The sequence below is a fragment of the Haliotis rufescens genome, unplaced genomic scaffold, assembly GCF_023055435.1.
Source record: "Haliotis rufescens isolate VD_foot unplaced genomic scaffold, xgHalRufe1.0.p SCAF_11, whole genome shotgun sequence".
NCBI classification, from domain to species: Eukaryota; Metazoa; Mollusca; class Gastropoda; order Lepetellida; family Haliotidae; genus Haliotis; species Haliotis rufescens.
In genome coordinates, this window is record NW_025963791.1 from 25852515 (window position 1) to 25871214 (window position 18700).

At 42.1% G+C, this 18700-nt stretch overlaps 1 protein-coding gene across 8 annotated transcripts in view; it reads right to left on the bottom strand.

The window, feature by feature from the left end:
* LOC124132763 (myosin heavy chain, non-muscle-like) overlaps nucleotides 1-18700 on the bottom strand; it is a 73560-nt gene that overhangs the window by 21337 nt on the left and 33523 nt on the right. For 7 of the 8 annotated variants that reach the window (XM_046496871.2, XM_046496873.2, XM_046496876.2 and 4 more), the window contains exons 5-15: nucleotides 18231-18248; nucleotides 15625-15717; nucleotides 15159-15222; nucleotides 14695-14793; nucleotides 12594-12737; nucleotides 11772-11867; nucleotides 5203-5321; nucleotides 4772-4924; nucleotides 1386-1556; nucleotides 959-1123; nucleotides 37-151 (exon numbers count right to left, since the gene is read on the bottom strand). In XM_046496871.2, the coding sequence (XP_046352827.1) occupies nucleotides 37-151; nucleotides 959-1123; nucleotides 1386-1556; nucleotides 4772-4924; nucleotides 5203-5321; nucleotides 11772-11867; nucleotides 12594-12737; nucleotides 14695-14793; nucleotides 15159-15222; nucleotides 15625-15717; nucleotides 18231-18248 (1237 nt within the window). The remainder of the gene's footprint in view (nucleotides 1-36; nucleotides 152-958; nucleotides 1124-1385; nucleotides 1557-4771; nucleotides 4925-5202; nucleotides 5322-11771; nucleotides 11868-12593; nucleotides 12738-14694; nucleotides 14794-15158; nucleotides 15223-15624; nucleotides 15718-18230; nucleotides 18249-18700) is intronic. The other variant, XM_046496872.2, reaches the window with a different exon arrangement.

The following is an 18700-nucleotide window of genomic DNA, read 5'->3' on the forward strand; positions in this document are numbered from 1 at the left end:
GTAGTATATATATTCAAAGAGCCACTAAAGGCGTACCATCTTTCCAGATTGATGCTACGAAGTTATCCGAGGAAGCCTGCATCAATGATACCACATTTTCATTGAGAGGGTCCATGTTCTTGAGAAGCCAATTAGCAGCCTGGTAATCAACCTGCAGACAAGACAACAGTCAGTAACACACACACACACACACCAAAAAATTATGTTCAATCTGTTATTCAATTATTTAAAAAAAAATACATAATAAAATTTTAGTTTGGCAAATAAAGTGGTCTTTGAATGATGCATGCTGGGACTGCCAATCTGCCAGAGCCTTGTCCCTCTTTCCAATACCTGCATTGATCAGTATGGGACTGTATTTTATCATTTCATCAAATATTTTTTTAACTTTTGATATGACATATTTCTACATTGCCAAATCTTTTAAAGTATTGTATGACATTTTGGTTTACAATCAGTCAATGTCATTGAAACAAACTGACCTAAAACGCTGTGACCTAACAAGACACAAGCCACAATGAATAGTTGGGTCATACTTTGTGGTCATCCACTGAGTAACTTAAATACTTAATGGCCGGACATCAAACTCTATGGCAGGGTTATGTGTATGTGTAAGAATGATATTTTTACTTTGCATGCAGCAACATTCCACCTGTGTCGGCAGCCTGTGATTATCAGTCAGTGTAAGTGAAATGTCACCAGCCATCAGGGTGCCATGTCACCAGCCATCGGGGTGCCATGTCACCAGCCATCGGGGTGCCATGTCACAAGCCATCGGTGTGCCATGTCACCAGCCATCGGGGTGCCATGTCACCAGCCATCAGGGTGCCTTACCACCAGATGCATTTAGCTGCTTGGTTCAAGCATAGGTTGTCTGGGCCAGGCAAACAAGTAGTTGGAAACCTTGAGATGACAGGTCACATATAGTATTGAAGTGCCGCCTGGGCTATTTACTTACTCTGCCGGCGTAGTGGACAAGGGAGAAGTCAGCATCTGCCCTGAAGTCAGGTTTGTGGAACTTGGGGTGACCAGTGTGTTGGGCCGTCAGTTTCTCAACAAATGTCTTGTCTGTGGCCTTCGGGAACCAACACTCTTCATCCAGAAGAGCGAGAATACCCATCGGCTGTGGACAAATAACACAAGTAAGTAAGGTGACAGGAGAAAATTTGAAGGCTACATTTGACCTCTACCACAATCTTCCAGTTGAAAGTATGAACAAAAGATAGCTTTCTATGTTACTGTGTCACCTAAGGATTCACTTCAGTGCATTTTACGTTCTTTTAAATATAAGATCAGATATTATTTTGGCACAGATCATATTCATGTTTCGTATCTCTAGAGTATTCAGTCATTGATTCTCTGCTCGAAGTGATGGACAAGCTAACCTTCTCCAGAAGGTCAATTGTGGGTTGAAGATCAAGACCAAAGTCGATGAACTTCCATTCAATGCCTTCTCTCTGGTATTCTTCCTGCTCCAAGATGAACATGGTGTGGTTGAACAACTGCTGCAGCTTCTCATTAGTGTAGTTGATGCACAGTTGTTCAAAGGAATTCATCTGAAACACACAAAATGGTTGCTAGGAACATCCACTTGCAGATCACACAATTCCTGTGGTAAATAGAGAAGCACACATTATCAAAAGAAGAGTCTGCTGTTTCTATGAATTCTTTGATGTAGGAAGCTGTTTCTACCATACTGTCAATATCTAAATCAAGCATTTGGCATATCCATATAAAGGGAGTTGTCTCCCTTTGATCATTTACAGAAGATTATGTGACAATAAATCCAAATGAAAATATTTAGGTATTAAAGTAAGTGGTGACCTTAACCGAACCTGAATATTTATAAATTTATAAGCCTACATGAAAAAGAGAGAGACTTCCTTCATCTTTAATTTATAAAAAAAACATTATCTAAAAATATTTCTTATCATGATACAACAAAGTGTTCTGCCATATTATTCCTGGAACCATCTGTCTTCAGCATATGTCTGCCAAAACTCACAACGTTTCATGCAACAGTTGGACATTTAAGTTGGCAGATTTTGAATCAAAATGAAAAAGCATAGCTGGGACCATAAAGTTGGGAAAATGGGCCCCAAAAGCATGGCCATTCTTGCTAAAACTCTACAAGTCTAGAAAAGGTGACCGGAAACTCATCCAATCCATTGCTGACACTGATCTTACAAAACAGTCAATCCAAATGATAAATAAATCTCAACATCTGAAACAAAAGCATGCATTACAACATAAATATAGAAAGTGTTGTACTAATCAGTTTGAAGTAACGTAAATTACAATGAGTGTAAAGCACAAGAGAAGAAAGTGAAAGTCAGAAATAGGTAAACTAACCCTCCCAGTTGATCTTGTAATCTATTGCTAATCCCCTACAGGAACTGTGACTTGAAACAGGAACTTCTTACAATAAAAGTTAAATTTCGAAAATATCATGCACCAATTAATCTGTTAATATTTATCAAGAAATCTCACTTAACCATTGCCAATCAATGACACATGTAATCTGTGAAATCTCAATAAGACATAGGAATAGTTTCCTCCAATTTCAAACATTACAAGGCGATATCTTCCTACTTGTACTTGTGTGCCTTATGAAGGCATTGTTTTAGTTCCACTGACATGCACACTTTTGGTTAATTAAACAACTTTCACACCTGTTAGCAAAGTTGTTCAAAATTTAAACATATTTCCAATGTAAGAAAAACAAATACAGTTTAGTAGCTGTGTCAAGAGACGCCAACCTCTACATATTAGTGAGTGTTTCACATTTGTTGAAAACTGATGTCATGGAGTTAACGGGGCTCTTTTGAAAGCAACCACGTTCAAGGGTTGGCTTCTCAGTCTTTCAAATTAAAAGATGAAAACAAAATAAAGAGAATGTCATTTTATATATCTGATCATCTGGCCAGTAACGGGAAGCTTGATGTAGGACAAAAGCCCCAACCGATGCAGGTCTTTGATGATTACCACTGTTGCTGACAAACCTACAGTCGTAATCAAGACAAACCAGGACTCCAACCATCATAGCTTTCTGGCCTGCCTCAGGGACCAAATTCTGCACAGCGAATAGATGCACCTAGACAACTCCTATGTCCCCTAGTAATGGGAATAGAAATGCATCAACCAGGCCACATAACCTAATAAACATTAAATAGTTTTTAAAGCCTAGTACATCCTTTAATTCTTCAAGATTCATTGATGAGCTTTATTCTGACATTCATCAAAGTTGACGTCTCAGAGAAGTTTGCATAGTCAATGGTGATACCATGCACGATCATAGCAAACTTGGGAGCAACAACTGTTAGTGCCACACCAACAATTTAATCATTAATGCGACAGGAGAAACAAACATATTAAGGAGGAATTCTATCATGGGGAGAGAAAAATGACTTATTTCATTCTGTTGCTTCAAACATTTCCAGAATTGACCTCAACCCCCCCGAAAGTACAACAGAACTAAAAAAATTAAGGTTCAATAATATTTGAAAAAATACACGAATGAAAAAACTAAGGGAGAATAAACTTATGAAACAAGAAAATATGACATTAACATTCTCTGCTACAAGTTGGGAACAACACGTGCATGCTGTTTGCTAAACTTAAATCTCATAATGTTTGAAATAAGACAACAAATAACATTGTGAAATCTATTGGCAATTCACATGCTATTGAATGAAATAAGTGGTAATCGGACACTGCTGGACTACATCAGCCAGACAAGGGCACTTGCGAGCAAGTAGTTTACCTTTTCGGTGGACTGAAGGAGTTAAAATATGGAGAAAAATAAATAAATATGGAAAAGCAGAGAATCATTTGATGAGAAGTATTAAGAAGAAATGGGGTAAAATGGGAACATATCCGAGGGGTAAAAAGAAGAGCAATAGCAATGAAGGGTTTCAAAAACGATGCTTCGTCACACGGATTGGATTTCAACAAGGATGCAAGTTTTACCGATCCTGCTGCGACCGTAAAGTACATGGTATTTTTTTCGTCGTATACGTCTTCCTGACACTATGGCAAACAATGAAGTGATTGCAGTGATTTAATCAATGTATGTACCGGAATATGATGCTGTTCCTGATTGACGGCTGAATGCCGAGACAAAACTCAAGATGAGAAGCAGCAAATCGACAACAAACCACACACTATGAAAGGGGGCGATAAGAAATAGCCAGGTACAAGTACAGCGATCTTCCTTAATCAGGGATTTATCTAGGATGCCAAACTAATTGGGACAAATTGTAATATGAATTGGGAAATTTTAAATTCCCATTTGAATGTTTTTCTCACATTCGCTGAGGACTTGGGGCCGGATATCGGCCTCTGAGTAGGTCTAGATAAATCCCTGTTACCAATATGATCACATTACAGATCTTTTAATACTTAACTGCCTTAGCAACTAACATTCAAATTAACAGTTGCAATGGAAATCTCTTGATGATATTGTACCCTAATTTGAATGTATCAATTATATCATCATGAAAGGATTAAAAATAGATTTAACATTCTTAGGCAGATGGCCTTTCAATTTTGATTGACTGGAAAGAAATAACTTCTGATAATCCATATAAAACACATGAATAAATGAAAACACTGACACTAAATATAAATAATACACTATGTATGTATAGTAGTGCACACTTACGGCATCTATGTTGGAATGAACTGAATAACGATGAAGATGAGCCAAATAAAGACACAATAGGAAGCTATGGAAGCAGGAGATAGATGGGGAAACATCACAGCTAGTTACCTTGAAGATTTCGAAACCAGCAATGTCCAAGATACCAATAAAGCTAGCACCCTGTCTCTTTGTTCTGTCCAGCGATCGGTTGATGCGCGAGACGATCCACTTGAACATTCTCTCATACAATGCCTTGGAAATGGCCTCCACTGCAAACTCAACCTGAAAGATGAGGCGTCAAATCATCCATTTATTGTGTGTCAGTGTGATATAGTATTCATTTAGCGGAGTAGCTGAGACAGAAACTAATTTCTGAATTGCAAAGGTATGTAAGTAAGCTTCAAAACCAATCAGCTCAGGTGGATGTATCTTTTCCTCCTGTGAGAGTTATTGTTATGAGTTACCTCCCCTTAGCTTTACTTTCTCTTTTTCTCAAACAAGACATCAGATTACATTGTAAGGTTAATATTAAATGAGAGTTCCTCGTTTTAGAAACTTACCTGTGCTTTTGTCTGGGCCTTGGTTACAGAGTCCCTGCCGACCTTGATCTTGGGTTTGAGGAATGCTTGAGTGATTGCCGTCACGGGCAGACCAAGGAGATGGCAGGCCTTCTGAGCAACTACAGAGACAGAGATCCAATGTGCACAAAGTCAAAACAGCAAAACACATGTGTTGACACCCATATCTAGAGACTGTAAAATGGTGAAATTATACTACTCCAAAGTAAATTGTTTGAGAGGGATTTCTAAAAAAGGTGACAATGACAAAGTAGACCCCAAAAATATGGACGACAACTTTGCTATTACAGTATAATAAAGAAGTTGTTATCCATAATTTTATTGTCTACTTTGTACTCCACAGAAGTTACGGACAGCCCAATTCTTTCATATAACTACAGTTTACATGTCATGGCATGATAGATTTAGTAAAATCTAAATATTTTTTACATTTGTATACTTATCCTGCATTACTCCGTATTGCATTTACTGCTATGTTTGACAGAGAGACGAACTGTGTGAGATCCAGCTGCTGAAGAAAGTTGTCCCAACCAGCCCAGGAGGCAGCGCCCTCTCACAGTCGGCACGTGACCCGGAAGTCATGACGTCACACAAAAAGACATAACTGCTTTAAACATAACATCTGAAACTTCGTGGGGAGGTAGCGTAGCGAAAGGGAGGGCACTTAGACTTCGTAATGCAGGATAAGTATACAAATGTAAAAAATATTTAGATTTTACTAAATTTTTTAACTTATCCTGCATTACTCCGTATTGCATCTTTATCAGACGGCTTGGCCGGTGGGCATACTTGCAGATGTGAACCATATTAAACCCTCGTCAAGGTCCGATGAATCCGCACCGCATACAAGTGATGACCGGAACATCTACGACCATTCCTGTCTTCAGGAAACAAGAGTCGATGCAAAAACGAAACGCCCGAATAGGTAACCGAAATACAATGAGGCGTGTAGCCAAAATATATAACTTACCGAAGAGCGAAAGCGAAACGCAGTAGAACCTAGAGCTAATCTGAGGTGATAAACACCAGAGAGTTCGACGGGCCCCGCTCGGGGAATCGAAGAATCAGCGGCGTCGGCGGCAAAATCTACGACCAATCCCAAGAGCGAATGCGAAACGCAGGAGAGCCCTCTAGGCTGGAGGCAAGGAACACCGGTGAGGTCGACGGGCACCGCCCAGGTACCAGAGAAGCAGCGGCGTTGGCGTTGGCGTCGGCGCCGGCGCCGGTGTCCACATCTACTACCATTCCTGTCGTCAGGAAACGAGAGTTGATGCAAAAAGTAAAACCCGGATAGGTGACAGCAATAGAATGAGTCGGGTAACCCAAAACTAAAACTGACCTAAGAGCGAATGCGGAACGCAAGAGAGCCGTCTCGTCTGGGGTGATAAACACCAGAGAGGTCGACGGGCCCCGCTCAGGGTATCGGAGAATCAGTGGCGTCGGAGATAGATGACCTGTTGGGCTACAACCAGGGACCAAAACTTTGAACGCCGGCGACAACTTTCAAGGCTACATCACGGAAGTAGTGGTTGGTGAAGGCGGTGTCCGATCGCCACGAACAGGCTTCCCTGAACGACGGGATGGAACAGTATACCGTGAAGAACCAGTGTAAATAAACGATCGCCCTGATCTCATTTTATTTCAGGTAATAGCCTTTGGGGGGAGGGTCCAATCCGGCGGCTCATACGCTTTAAGGATGACCGCCCGGAGCCACAGGGAAAAGTATTCCGGCTGACCAACGACAGCGACGAAGGGGAGACCGGCAGAAAAAGGTGTTTCCTAGACTTGCGGCAGTCTTTAGATCGTAGAATAACCTTCAGTGCCCTTACTGGGCATAATGACGCTCATCCTCATCCTCGGCACCCGCACTGGACGAGGGGGGAGGGGACAAGGAATGATCTATCAGGCTGTCCTGGGAGTTGAGTCTTTACGCTGACGTCCCAGTACGGTCCATGATGAACGGCGCCCTGGGTACCGCATTCGAACCGGGCATGGGAGACGTCGAGGGCGTGCTGTACATGGACTCGAGCGGCAGTAGTCAAAACCAGTAGAAACACCCGTCTTCTACTTAAGGTCGTAGAAGGAAGACGAGGGGAGTGGTTCGAAGGGCGTTGAAGACCACATTCAGATCCAACGCAGGCGGTCCAAACTTGGTCTTCAGGTCTTCAAGACTGAACGAGCGCAGCCAGGCCCGTAGGTCGGGAATTTTCGTCTTTCTCCGATCGTCCGGGATGGCCAGAACGGAGTAGATGGCGACCAGGTATGTGGGGGTGGTAAGCCCTTCAACCGATGGGTGCTACACAAGTACAGAAGGAACTGATCCAGGATCTGCGGTGACGCTGTCATCGGATCCTGGTGTTTGTCAGAACAAAATGCCTGGAACAAGCATCATTTATCAGCATACAGTCCCCCTGTAGATGGACGGTGGGCTGAAGCAATAGCCTTGGTCGCTCTAGCCGAATAGCCCTTGGCTTTCTGCATGTGTGTCAGGCGTGCAGACGATAACATGCGGGTATGAGGGTGTGGCTTCTCATTCTAACAGACCGTGTGGATGGAGCAGAAGGTTGGACCACACCGGAAGTTCCAGGGGTTGTCTCTGGCTATGTTTCGGAGGTCGATAACCCAACTTCTGGCTGACCAATAAGGCGAGACCAAAGTCAATGGCAGGGGTCGAGTGGCCTGGATCTCTGAAGAACCGTGGGAGGGAGAACCGGAGTCGGAAAAGCGTACGCGCGTAATCCTTCTCAGGAACGATGGAAGGCTTCGACTGCCACAGCGGTCGTATCCGGCACAGGTGGAATGGAAGACGACAGCTGGCCACATTCAGATATGAGGCAAACAGATCTAGGGGCGAGAACTCTGGGTCCGCAAACACCACACTACGGTGACGTCGTCAGTGGACACGATCAACAGGGCGTGACCGAGAATGCACTGTCAGCAAGTGCCGTCCTGGATAAGCATTTATCTCGAGGCTGTTGCTGTGCCAATGGTGTTGATCTCTGGATCACAGGTGGTCACAATGTGGGCTGGCGTGGGCCACTAGCCACTGACAAGGTGGCAGGGGAGGTAGTCAGCAACAGGGGTCTGCGATTGCGTACCGTCGGTACGATTCGGAAAAAGGTGTGATCGCCTGCGAGCCAACCTCAAGTAGACGAAGTAAACCAGCTTCACAATCGACCGCCGGGGCATCGACGTAACCGGGTAGTAGGAAGTCGAGGCAATATGGCCATTGCACGAAGTAATGAGATCGTTTTCATCCCTGAAGCGGCGTATAAGTACTCCTGTTCTTATATCGAGGTGACGATGGAGGACGACAACACGATACGAGGCAGGTATGCAACAGGGGTCAGTGGGACGGCCGAGGGACTTTAAGTATCAAATCGACACTGTGTCCGGTAGTCAAGGCGGAAGATAGGAAGGTGTCGTAGTCAAAAAAAGATCAAACCGGACGAAGGAAGGCGATCTCTTCCATCCCTTGAACGCCTATAGGCGCTATCGTTCTTATAGCGAAGGGTTGATGAAACAAGGTTCCTCGTGACAGCCGTGTTGGTAGAGGAGGTCTATTGTTTCCAACATCCGTGCATGGATGGACTGCGACAGGCGCCTGGTTGAGTGGTATCACCAAGCGTACAGGTAGACATGGAAACCAATCTGTAGAAATACATGGCACCCCTTGCCATGGTAAGTTGACCTAAATCCGGTCGGAGTTGTTGACAGTCCGAGTACTTGACACGTGACATGTAAATCACTCTGCGCAGTAGCCGAGAAAACCGCCTTGGAGTCGGAACTGAGGTGCAAACTCCACACACAGACAATCCTCAATGAACTATGTGAGAGACGATCAAGTGGTGTACCCGAGTTTTGCGATAAAACACGGAACCCCATGGGCGTCGTGCAAAACCCGGGGAGCGCCGAGGAAGAGTCTCTCTCAGGAACGCTGGCGCTAGGGTAGGGTAGAACAGCGTTGATGTCTGCGATGTCGACGAAGTAAACTCTTTGTAAGTGGATGTCGTCGTCGAATCTGAAAACAGACGCTGTTCACATGACGCTCTGTTTCGATGGAAACCCGCAGGTCATCTCTCCGGAATCATAGCGCTTTAAACGACGGGATTATGGATAACGTCTCAGTGGGCAAGTTGAATCAGACCAACTGTCTATTGGTTGAAATGATTCCACCCAGGAAGTAGAACGATATTTACGATCCCAAAGACCGACGGGAGAGTAGTGAAAGGAGCGGCGACAGTTGTTTCACCATGCTTCTCCGTGTGACGAGTTATGAGACGGCAGCAAGAGAAGAGGGCAGTGGCGCCGGGGAGGCGATTGCCGATGATGCCCCTTAAGCCGCAGTAGAAGATCGGATGGTCGGCTCGTTGATCTGAGCTTGATAAAGCTTGTTGATTGATCTGAAGCTTGTTGAGCGCCGAAGACATCAGAGTCATCGGAGGCGCTGAGTCAACAGCTTGTCATGAACAAGTCATGAAGCTTGTTGAGCGCCGAGACATCAGCGGCGCCGAGTCATCAGCTTGTCATGAACAAGTCATGAAGCTTGTTGAGCGCCGAGACATCAGCGGCGCCGAGTCATCAGAGGCGCCGTGTCATCAGAGGCGCCGGGAGCGCCGAGACATCGGAGGCGCCGAGTCATCAGAGGCGCCGGGAGCGCCGTGTCATCAGAGGCGCCAGGAGCGCCGTGGGCGCCGTTGGCGCCGTGTCATCAGAGGCGCCGGGAGCGCTGGGAGCGCCGGGAGCGCCGTGAGCGCCGTGAGCGCCGTGTCATCAGAGGCGCCGGGTCATCGGAGGCGCCGGGAGCGCCGTGTCATCAGAGGCGCCGCGTCATCAGAGGCGCCGGGAGCGCCGTGAGCGCCGTGAGCGCCGTGAGCGCCGTGTCATCAGAGGCGCCGGGAGCGCCGTGTCATCAGAGGCGCCGGGAGCGCTGTGTCATCAGAGGCGCCGCGTCATCAGAGGCGCCGGGAGCGCCGTGAGCGCCGGGAGCACCTTGGGCGCCGTGAGCGCCGCGTCATCAGAGGCGCCGAGTCATCGGAGGCGCCGGGGGCGCCGGAGACATCAGCGTTGACGGTGTTGGAGACCGTGAACGGTCGTATGTCGTGCCAGGGGAGGCAGACTCTACGTTGGGAGCGCTGGAGCCGCCGGTGGAGTAGGAGACCGTGAACGGTCGTATGTCGTGCCAGGGGAGGCAGACTCTACGTTGGGAGCGCTGGAGCCGCCAGTGGAGTAGGAGACCGTGAACGGTCGTATGTCGTGCCATGGGAGGCAGACTCTACGTTGGGAGCGCTGGAGCCGCCAGTGGAGTAGGAGACCGTGAACGGTCGTATGTCGTGCCATGGGAGGCAGACTCTACGTTGGGAGCCGCCGTGAAGCTCCGCTGAGCGCTGCTGCCGTCAACGTAGGTGGGGGTCGACGAGCACGTTGAGCGAGGTGTGTCCTGGATACTCGCATGAGCTGAAGGATCACAGCTACGAATGACTGCAACATCGGCACTGCCTTGTGAAAGTACAGGGCGTCGTACAATCACGGCAGAAAGGGGCGGCCCCGACCAGATTTGTTCCCGCGGAAACAAGTGCAGCAAGGCAGAAAATCTGGAATTTAAGCAAAACATAACTATGTGGCAAAGCCACAAAGTGCGGGAAGCATAATGTGTGGCCAATCACAAAGTATGGGAAGCATAAAGTAACTCAAAAACAGTATATTTTATTAAAGTTTATGAGATAAACAAGTACGCTAAAAGGGAGCGAAAAGGCAAAGCCTTAAGCAAACACGTAACCATGTGGCAAAACCACAGAGTACGGGAGACATAATGTAACTCATAAACTTCGTATTATATTGAAGTTTATGAGAAGAAACAATTACGCTGAGAGGTAGCGAAAAGGCAAGGCTTTAAGCACACCAAAACAACATACATAAATGTAATGTATTACCCAAGCCAAAGAGAGAATTCAAAACGCAGAACACGACATTACGTGGCCACGTGGTGAATGGCCAAAATGGCGGGAAAGAAAACAAAATGGCGGGAACAACATTGCGCCCGTAAATTACTGTGACGTGAGCCACAGACGAGCGATAAACGTTACAATTTACGAATGGGAAGACCCTAAGGTCACGGCCCATATCAGGTAACAATGTAGCAGCATATAATGAATGTAGAAACACGCAAAATATAAAAAACAAATAATAAGCTTTAATTTCCACAAGGGATACAAAGTACGTCCGTCCGTGGAGGTGACAAAGCAGTTATGTCTTTTTGTGTGACGTCATGACTTCCGGGTCACGTGCCGACTGTGAGAGGGCGCTGCCTCCTGGGCTGGTTGGGACAACTTTCTTCAGCAGCTGGATCTCACACAGTTCGTCTCTCTGTCAAACATAGCAGTAAATGCAATACGGAGTAATGCAGGATAAGTTAAAAAATAGCTATAGTAATATGAAAGAACCGGGTGGTCCTTAAATTCCTTTGAGTAGTATATTAGCCTTGTTACCAATGAAATTTTCAACAACAATTCATGAGATTACTTAGTTGTTATTTTTGTGTGATGAATTACCGGTGTTGTCTGGCAAGGTGGCTTGGTCGGAGTTCCGCTCTGCCTTGAACCGCATGTTGCCGAACAGCAGCACAGCAGACACCACTCGGAAAACGGCTGAAAAAACAAACAGGAACTGATTAGAAATCCAGTTTTTCCATTTAAACATCTTACCATTGATATATCCATGTAAACAACTTACCATTGGCATGTCAATGGGAAACATATACCCATTGGCATATCCATGTAAAACATATACCCACTGGCATATCCATTTAAACATCTTACCATTGGCATATCCATGTAAACATCTTACCATTGGCATGTCCATATAAACATCTTACCATTGGCATATCCATGTAAAACATATACCCATTGGCATATCCATGTAAAACATATACCCATTAGCATATCCATTTAAATATCTTACCATTGGCATGTCCATGTAAAACATATACCCATTGGCATATCCATGTAAAACATATACCCATTGGCATATCCATTTAAATATCTTACCATTGGCATGTCCATGTAAACATCTTACCATTGGCATAACCATGTAAAACATATACCCATTGGCATATCAATTTAAATATCTTACCCTTGGCATGTCCATGTAAACATCTTACCATTGGCATATCCATGTAAACATCTTACCATTGGCATGTCCATATAAAACATATTACCTCTGGCATTTCCATATAAAACATATTACCTCTGGCATGTCCATATAAAACATATTACCTGTGGCATGTCCATTTAAACATGTTAATATTGGCATGTTGATGGACATATCAAAGTATTGGCATGTCCATGTAGATATCTTAAGATTGGCATGCCCACCTGACTGGTCATCTGCGTTGATGCCCATAATGGTCATGGCTTCAACTGTGCTGCGGAACTCCAAGACATCGTCAATGCCGCCGACGGGCATGTGGCCGTTTGTGAGGTAAGTGTAGTTCCTGATGTCCTCCAGCAGAAACTCCTCTGTGGATATAATGAATAACATTAGTAGGTATTAATAGAAAATAAACATCCTTGTATTTGTTATTGACTCATACAAAATATAAAAAAAATAAAGATAAATCATATATATTTACTTTAAAATTCTGCTTGGGAGAAAGAGGCATATCTGAGGTATTATAATTTCAAGATAAAGCACTGACAAAATTATTTCTAATCCTTGTTTCTTGAATGGTTGAATCTTATGTACAATAACAATCATGACATTTGTGTAAAAACGCATAAGACTTTTAGAGATTTAATAAAACCATGATCATCTTTCTTTATATTTTTTAATCCAACCTCAAAATTGGAAGAAGAGGGGGCATTTTCACAGTTAAAATGCAAAATATACTGTCAAATTAATGAATAAATTAAATAAACTTTCATATCTAAAAGGCCTTTAATGTGTCTTGCAAACAAAGAGTCCCCACATTTCAAGGGCATCATGACCCACTTTGCATAGAACGCTCAACGCTGAGTCTAAGTCAACATGTCTACCTTCATTCCTCATTATAATGTGGTCCAAACCTAGAGAGTAGTACATTACATGCTAAAACTATACAAAGTAATACTCAAATACGTAATGAACCAGGAACATTTATCACATTATTCTTCAATTAACTAGATTGTCTACCCCCTTAGACACTGCCTTATAATGGGGGCCCATTCAGTATTTCATCATCTGACAATGAACATCTACATACAAATAAAATGTCCATGACACTGAAATTCAAACTAATAAATGTATGTTTGTAAACCAGTTTGAGGCTCTAGTATGGAATGAACACAAGGAGAGATAATACCCTGGAAATCCCTTGCACATATTTAATGTGGGCAAGTTTGTGGATTGAATGCTGAGAACACCTCTGATGAAAGCAAGTGACCACAAGCATATAAACAAGGACACAGGCTGAATGCATGGATCAGAATATAGACTGCAGAGTGGACTGGAAATGCAATAGGATTCTCAATGTCCTGTTTGCACACAAGGTCCAATATCACTCTCTGAACAGTAGTGGGCATGCACCTATTGATCCATGCCTGTACATGATTCAGACACATCAAAAACTGCATAGATCGATGCATCTATAAAGTTTACAGAAGCACTGGTAGTATTGCAATGAATTTGCAGAAACAGATTCTGGGGGAAAAAACAAAACAAATCAAGATCCTAGACACTAGCAGAGCTATATATTGAGATGAGTGGCTATGGGTCAAGTAATCGATTACCCATGGAAACAATGACTACAGAAACATAGGCCCAAGAAACTCAGAAACAGAAAGTCCTATGTGTCACGTTCAAAACCCCAGAGCCCCTGGAGATCTGAACAACTGTGTATGTGTCATAATAAACCCTTGATAAACATCTTATTGCCCTACGCTTTGTTCACTCAGTGGTATTCTGGAAACTACAGTAAAGCCTTGACCAAGTCCTCAGGACCATTGAATACAGGTTGAATTATCTGTTGTTCATAATAAGAATAGCACCAGTAAGAACTTAGCCAGATCACCAATTACATCATTGATAGTGCTTGTTTGTTGTTTAACGCCGCACTCAGCAATATTCCAGCTATATGACGGTGGTCAAGTGATTGACATCATAATCATCGATCCATGCAATTGGGATACGATGACATGCATGAACCAAGTCAGCGAGCCTGACCACCCGATCCCGTTAGTCGCCTCTTACGACAAACATAGTGGTGTTATTTACTGACACTAGTCCCAGCCACAGTTCATGAAGGTAAAGGTATCCATAAGGCTAATTGTTTATTAAAAATTGGACAACTTTATTATACATAGTGCTCGACTAGTATTTAAAATGAGTTAAATTTTATCACTGATTTTGATGTAGTCGAGTGTGAGGTCACAAGGTTTAACTGTATTACACTGACCAGATATGTATTATTTTCTTCAAAACAATCTTCTAACTACTTACTCCTCTGTTGAGGCGTGGCTGCATTGAGGTACTGGTAGAACATATGGAAGCTCCTCTCATTCTCAGCTTGTCGCACAGCTCTTGACTTTTCCAGCAGGTCTTACATAGGTTAAGGTGTACTGAACAGAAACATGAAGAATCCATGGACTAATCAGCCATGCTGGCAGTTAGAATAGCATTCAAATTTAGGGATCCCATCAATGTACAACTTCTAACATGAGGGTTTTGACAAATACCCCTTGACTTTCATATCTGGTTTTGATATAGCCAGATCCTTCCATTTCTTGTGATTTACGTTAAATCCCTTGTACCCAAGCTTATAATTTAGGTCCCTAATACCGAAGTTTGTGTTAGCTTGTTCAGCGGCATAAAATATTTCCACTCCCTCACTGATCACTTTTTAACTGACCATCAGTATTCTGACCAAAATGCAAACCCATCTGCTTGTTCACTTGAAAGGATACATGTTTCAATGTTGGCACCTGATATGTAACCAGAAGAATCAAAGTTGATTCTGATGAATTTACCCTGAAACATGAACAAAGATGTCATTAAAGATCTACACACATCCTACAACTCTCACAGGTCTAATCCATCTCCGAAAGGAATTATTCAATTGTTTTTCTTGAACATGTACAAAACATCATTTGTTGGAGTTGACATATCATGAATACTTCATAAAACTAATACAGGTTTCTAGTAAAATCCAGAGGCTGCCAGTCACAAAGTAATGTGATAGCATGAACAGATATCAACTGCAGTGCTTCAATAAAAAAAAATGGGGGGGGGAAACATTCCCTACAAAAACACACACACTTATCTTGATCTGCTCAGATACCAGTTTTTTGTATGAAGTATGTTTCTTACATTGATTACAGCAACAAAGTTTGTATAAACACAATTAGCAATTCCACTCTCAAAAGAACTTACAAATCGAGAAGAGTTGTCATTCTTGATGGTCTTGGCATTGCCGAAAGCCTCGAGGATGGGGTTAGCCTGCAGCAGTTGGTTCTCAAGTTCCCCCTGTAATGATGGATGCTGAGATGTGATGCAGGAAGGGGAAGGGCACCTGCGATGGTGAGATGAGGTGGGTATGGGGCAGCCAGTGTGCACTACACAGTACCTACATGCACTCCCTACAATCAGGGCGCATATAGAATTCAAAATTTAGCTTGTTCAAAATTAAAATTATTATTATTTAAGAATTGAAGGTTTGTGAAAATGATAGTCCAGCTCTTTAGGGGTACAGGACCAATGGACTCAAATTAGTCTGAAACAGAAGGTCATTTCTATTTAATGATTCACTTTTTATGCTTTTTATTGATTCGGATGAAAAAGTATTCGAAAGAAGGTATGATAAAATTGTAAGACAGCTGGCTGCTCCTGATACATCCAATGGAAAATGTAGTGAATTAGTAATGGTGACATGGACTAAAACAATGAATGGAAATGTTGTGTATGATGATGGAATGAACACACGGGAATGAAAGGATAAGCAGTGATAGTCATCGAAACTGATTAATTAACAGAACAATAAAGTCATATATAGAGAGAAATCTTTTTGGAGGTTAAATCATCACCCACTGAAATACTTCAAATATGAAAAAGGAATCCTCATCTTTCTGGATTAGTCATGTAGAAAATACCTTGTATGAAACACCATAAAATAAAACAATAGTTAAGCGATTTTGAAAAAAATGTCATAGCTTAAATGCACCTGAGCTTAATGATGCAATGGGACATGACACAACAATGAACAACACATGCACGGGATGAAGCAAGATGATACATGCAACAACATGATGATGATGATGATGATGATGATGATGATGATGATGATGATGATGATGATATAAACCAGGTAAAAACAGATGACAGATTCTGGTATACTGAACTGCATCAACATTGGCAGTTTACCGTCCAATTTGGGGAATAAATGACAGAAGTGAACAATACGAAAAGTTTATTGCAGCTAGTTGAATCAAATTTAGAGAGATCTTTCTTTCATTTTCTTTTTTAGAACCAAGATCCTTAAATAAGCTGTTTAAGAATAGTTTGGAAACAAACTGTTCTAGCTTTAAGTAAAATGAAGATAAGAATTAGTAAATGCTTAACTAAAGGCATCTATGTTGTTACTGTAGAGACAATAAAATTAAATAGAAATGAAACATCAGTTTAATGCTGTTCAGTTTCAGAGTCAAAAAAAAAAAAATGGCTGATATGATACAATGCAAAGGTGGTATGAAATCTTGAACATGATTCAATCTCAAAAGAATGAATTTGCAAATATTCTATAACTATAAAAAAAACATTCTTTTTTTTCTTCAAATGCAAAACCTATTTAAGGGTAAATCTAATCTACTTTCAAACAGGTGTACACAGTTAACAAAGCACTCTTATCACATGACAATCTAAGTTGTTCACCAGATATTTCTGTTACCTCATTGACAGTTTACTCTTCTAAAACACTTTCCAAAATGATGAAATGAGATCCATTTGGTTAGTCTTACATATTGAAAAAACATGATCGATTATATACACAACAGCACACTTAGCATATGAAATTATTAAGTGCTTTAGTAAAATACCAACCAAAACATTTTGAAGAATTATCTCAAAATCACGAAAATGTTCTCAAAATTGTTTTTGGTAAAATATAAAAAATGGTGGAAACAAAACTTAAAAATTGGTTTGGTTTTATTGAGATCTCCGAAACAAATTACCTCACAATTCAGTGTAGTGCAGTTTAAGCATGTTTCTATGTAAACATTGCAAGTCGTAGAATACATATATACAGAAGCAAACACTGTACATAAGAAAAAAATAAATCACACAATAATATAGGTTTTAGGGATAAGTGCAGATCTCCAAGCTTAATCATTTCAAACTTAATTAACTAAAACACACACAGCTGATCCTCTGGTCGGTCCATTACTTACACAGAACAAAGCCAAATGGGAGACCTTTAAATAATCAGGAAATAATCACAATATGGTATACGCTTCAAATTCTGCAAAATAATGTGTCTATTACATCTATCTGCTAATTAATACCATAATAAGTAATATCTACAGCCACTAATGAGCCTCAGTCTAAGCTGCATTGATAACCCATGGAGAAAGAAACACTCTCCAGCATAGGAATGAACTAACAATTCAAATCACAAAACACTGGCAGAAAGATATGTATTCAATTGGTTGATGCGACTTTGGTCTCAAACCTTTTTATTTTCCCCTCGAACAAAAGCACAAAGGGGTGTAACATCATTTAATGATAATGAACCACGTGGTGTCATGTTGTGGATCAGTGCCACATCAAATTGTTTGAAGTCCTTGCAAGAGTTTAAACAGTGCCTAAGAAATCTTTTGTCATGATTTTGAATCACCATGAATTTTTAAATCTTGATGAATGATCATTCAGGGCCAAAATGATTGATGAATATTGTGGTTGAATAATGTATTTTCTCTTATCTTGCAGCCAGTGGTTTAATCCTATGTGGAGAGAGTTGGGATATGCATCAACAGGAGGGTACTTACAAGGTTGAACTCTTTGTTCTAGGTGGCCCACAACAGAAAACAGAGTAACATGATCATCATCTGCTTACGTCATGCATCCTACCATGCTTATCTATCTACCTTCTACCACAACTAGGTAAAGCAGTACTAGAACCAGTAAATGACTTCTACATCTATCTGTACAACAATTACTGTTCGTGAGACACACGTTACTCCTGCGCAGTGATGTAAGTATGTAGAGCATTGTTGATAGAATGGTACTTTAACGATAACTCAAGCCAATTGTTGTTAACTTCACAAAGTATCACTACTTGGTTACACAAATTGCACGTGTGCTTATACACGAACTGCATAGTGCTTACATGAAATCTTGTATTTTGTCAAAACGATAAACTGTGAAAAGTGACAAGCGTTTAATGGCAAATCCGCCAACATTGTGAGAAGTGTCAAAATTCAAAATGGCCGACTTGGCAACATGGAGGCATGTATTT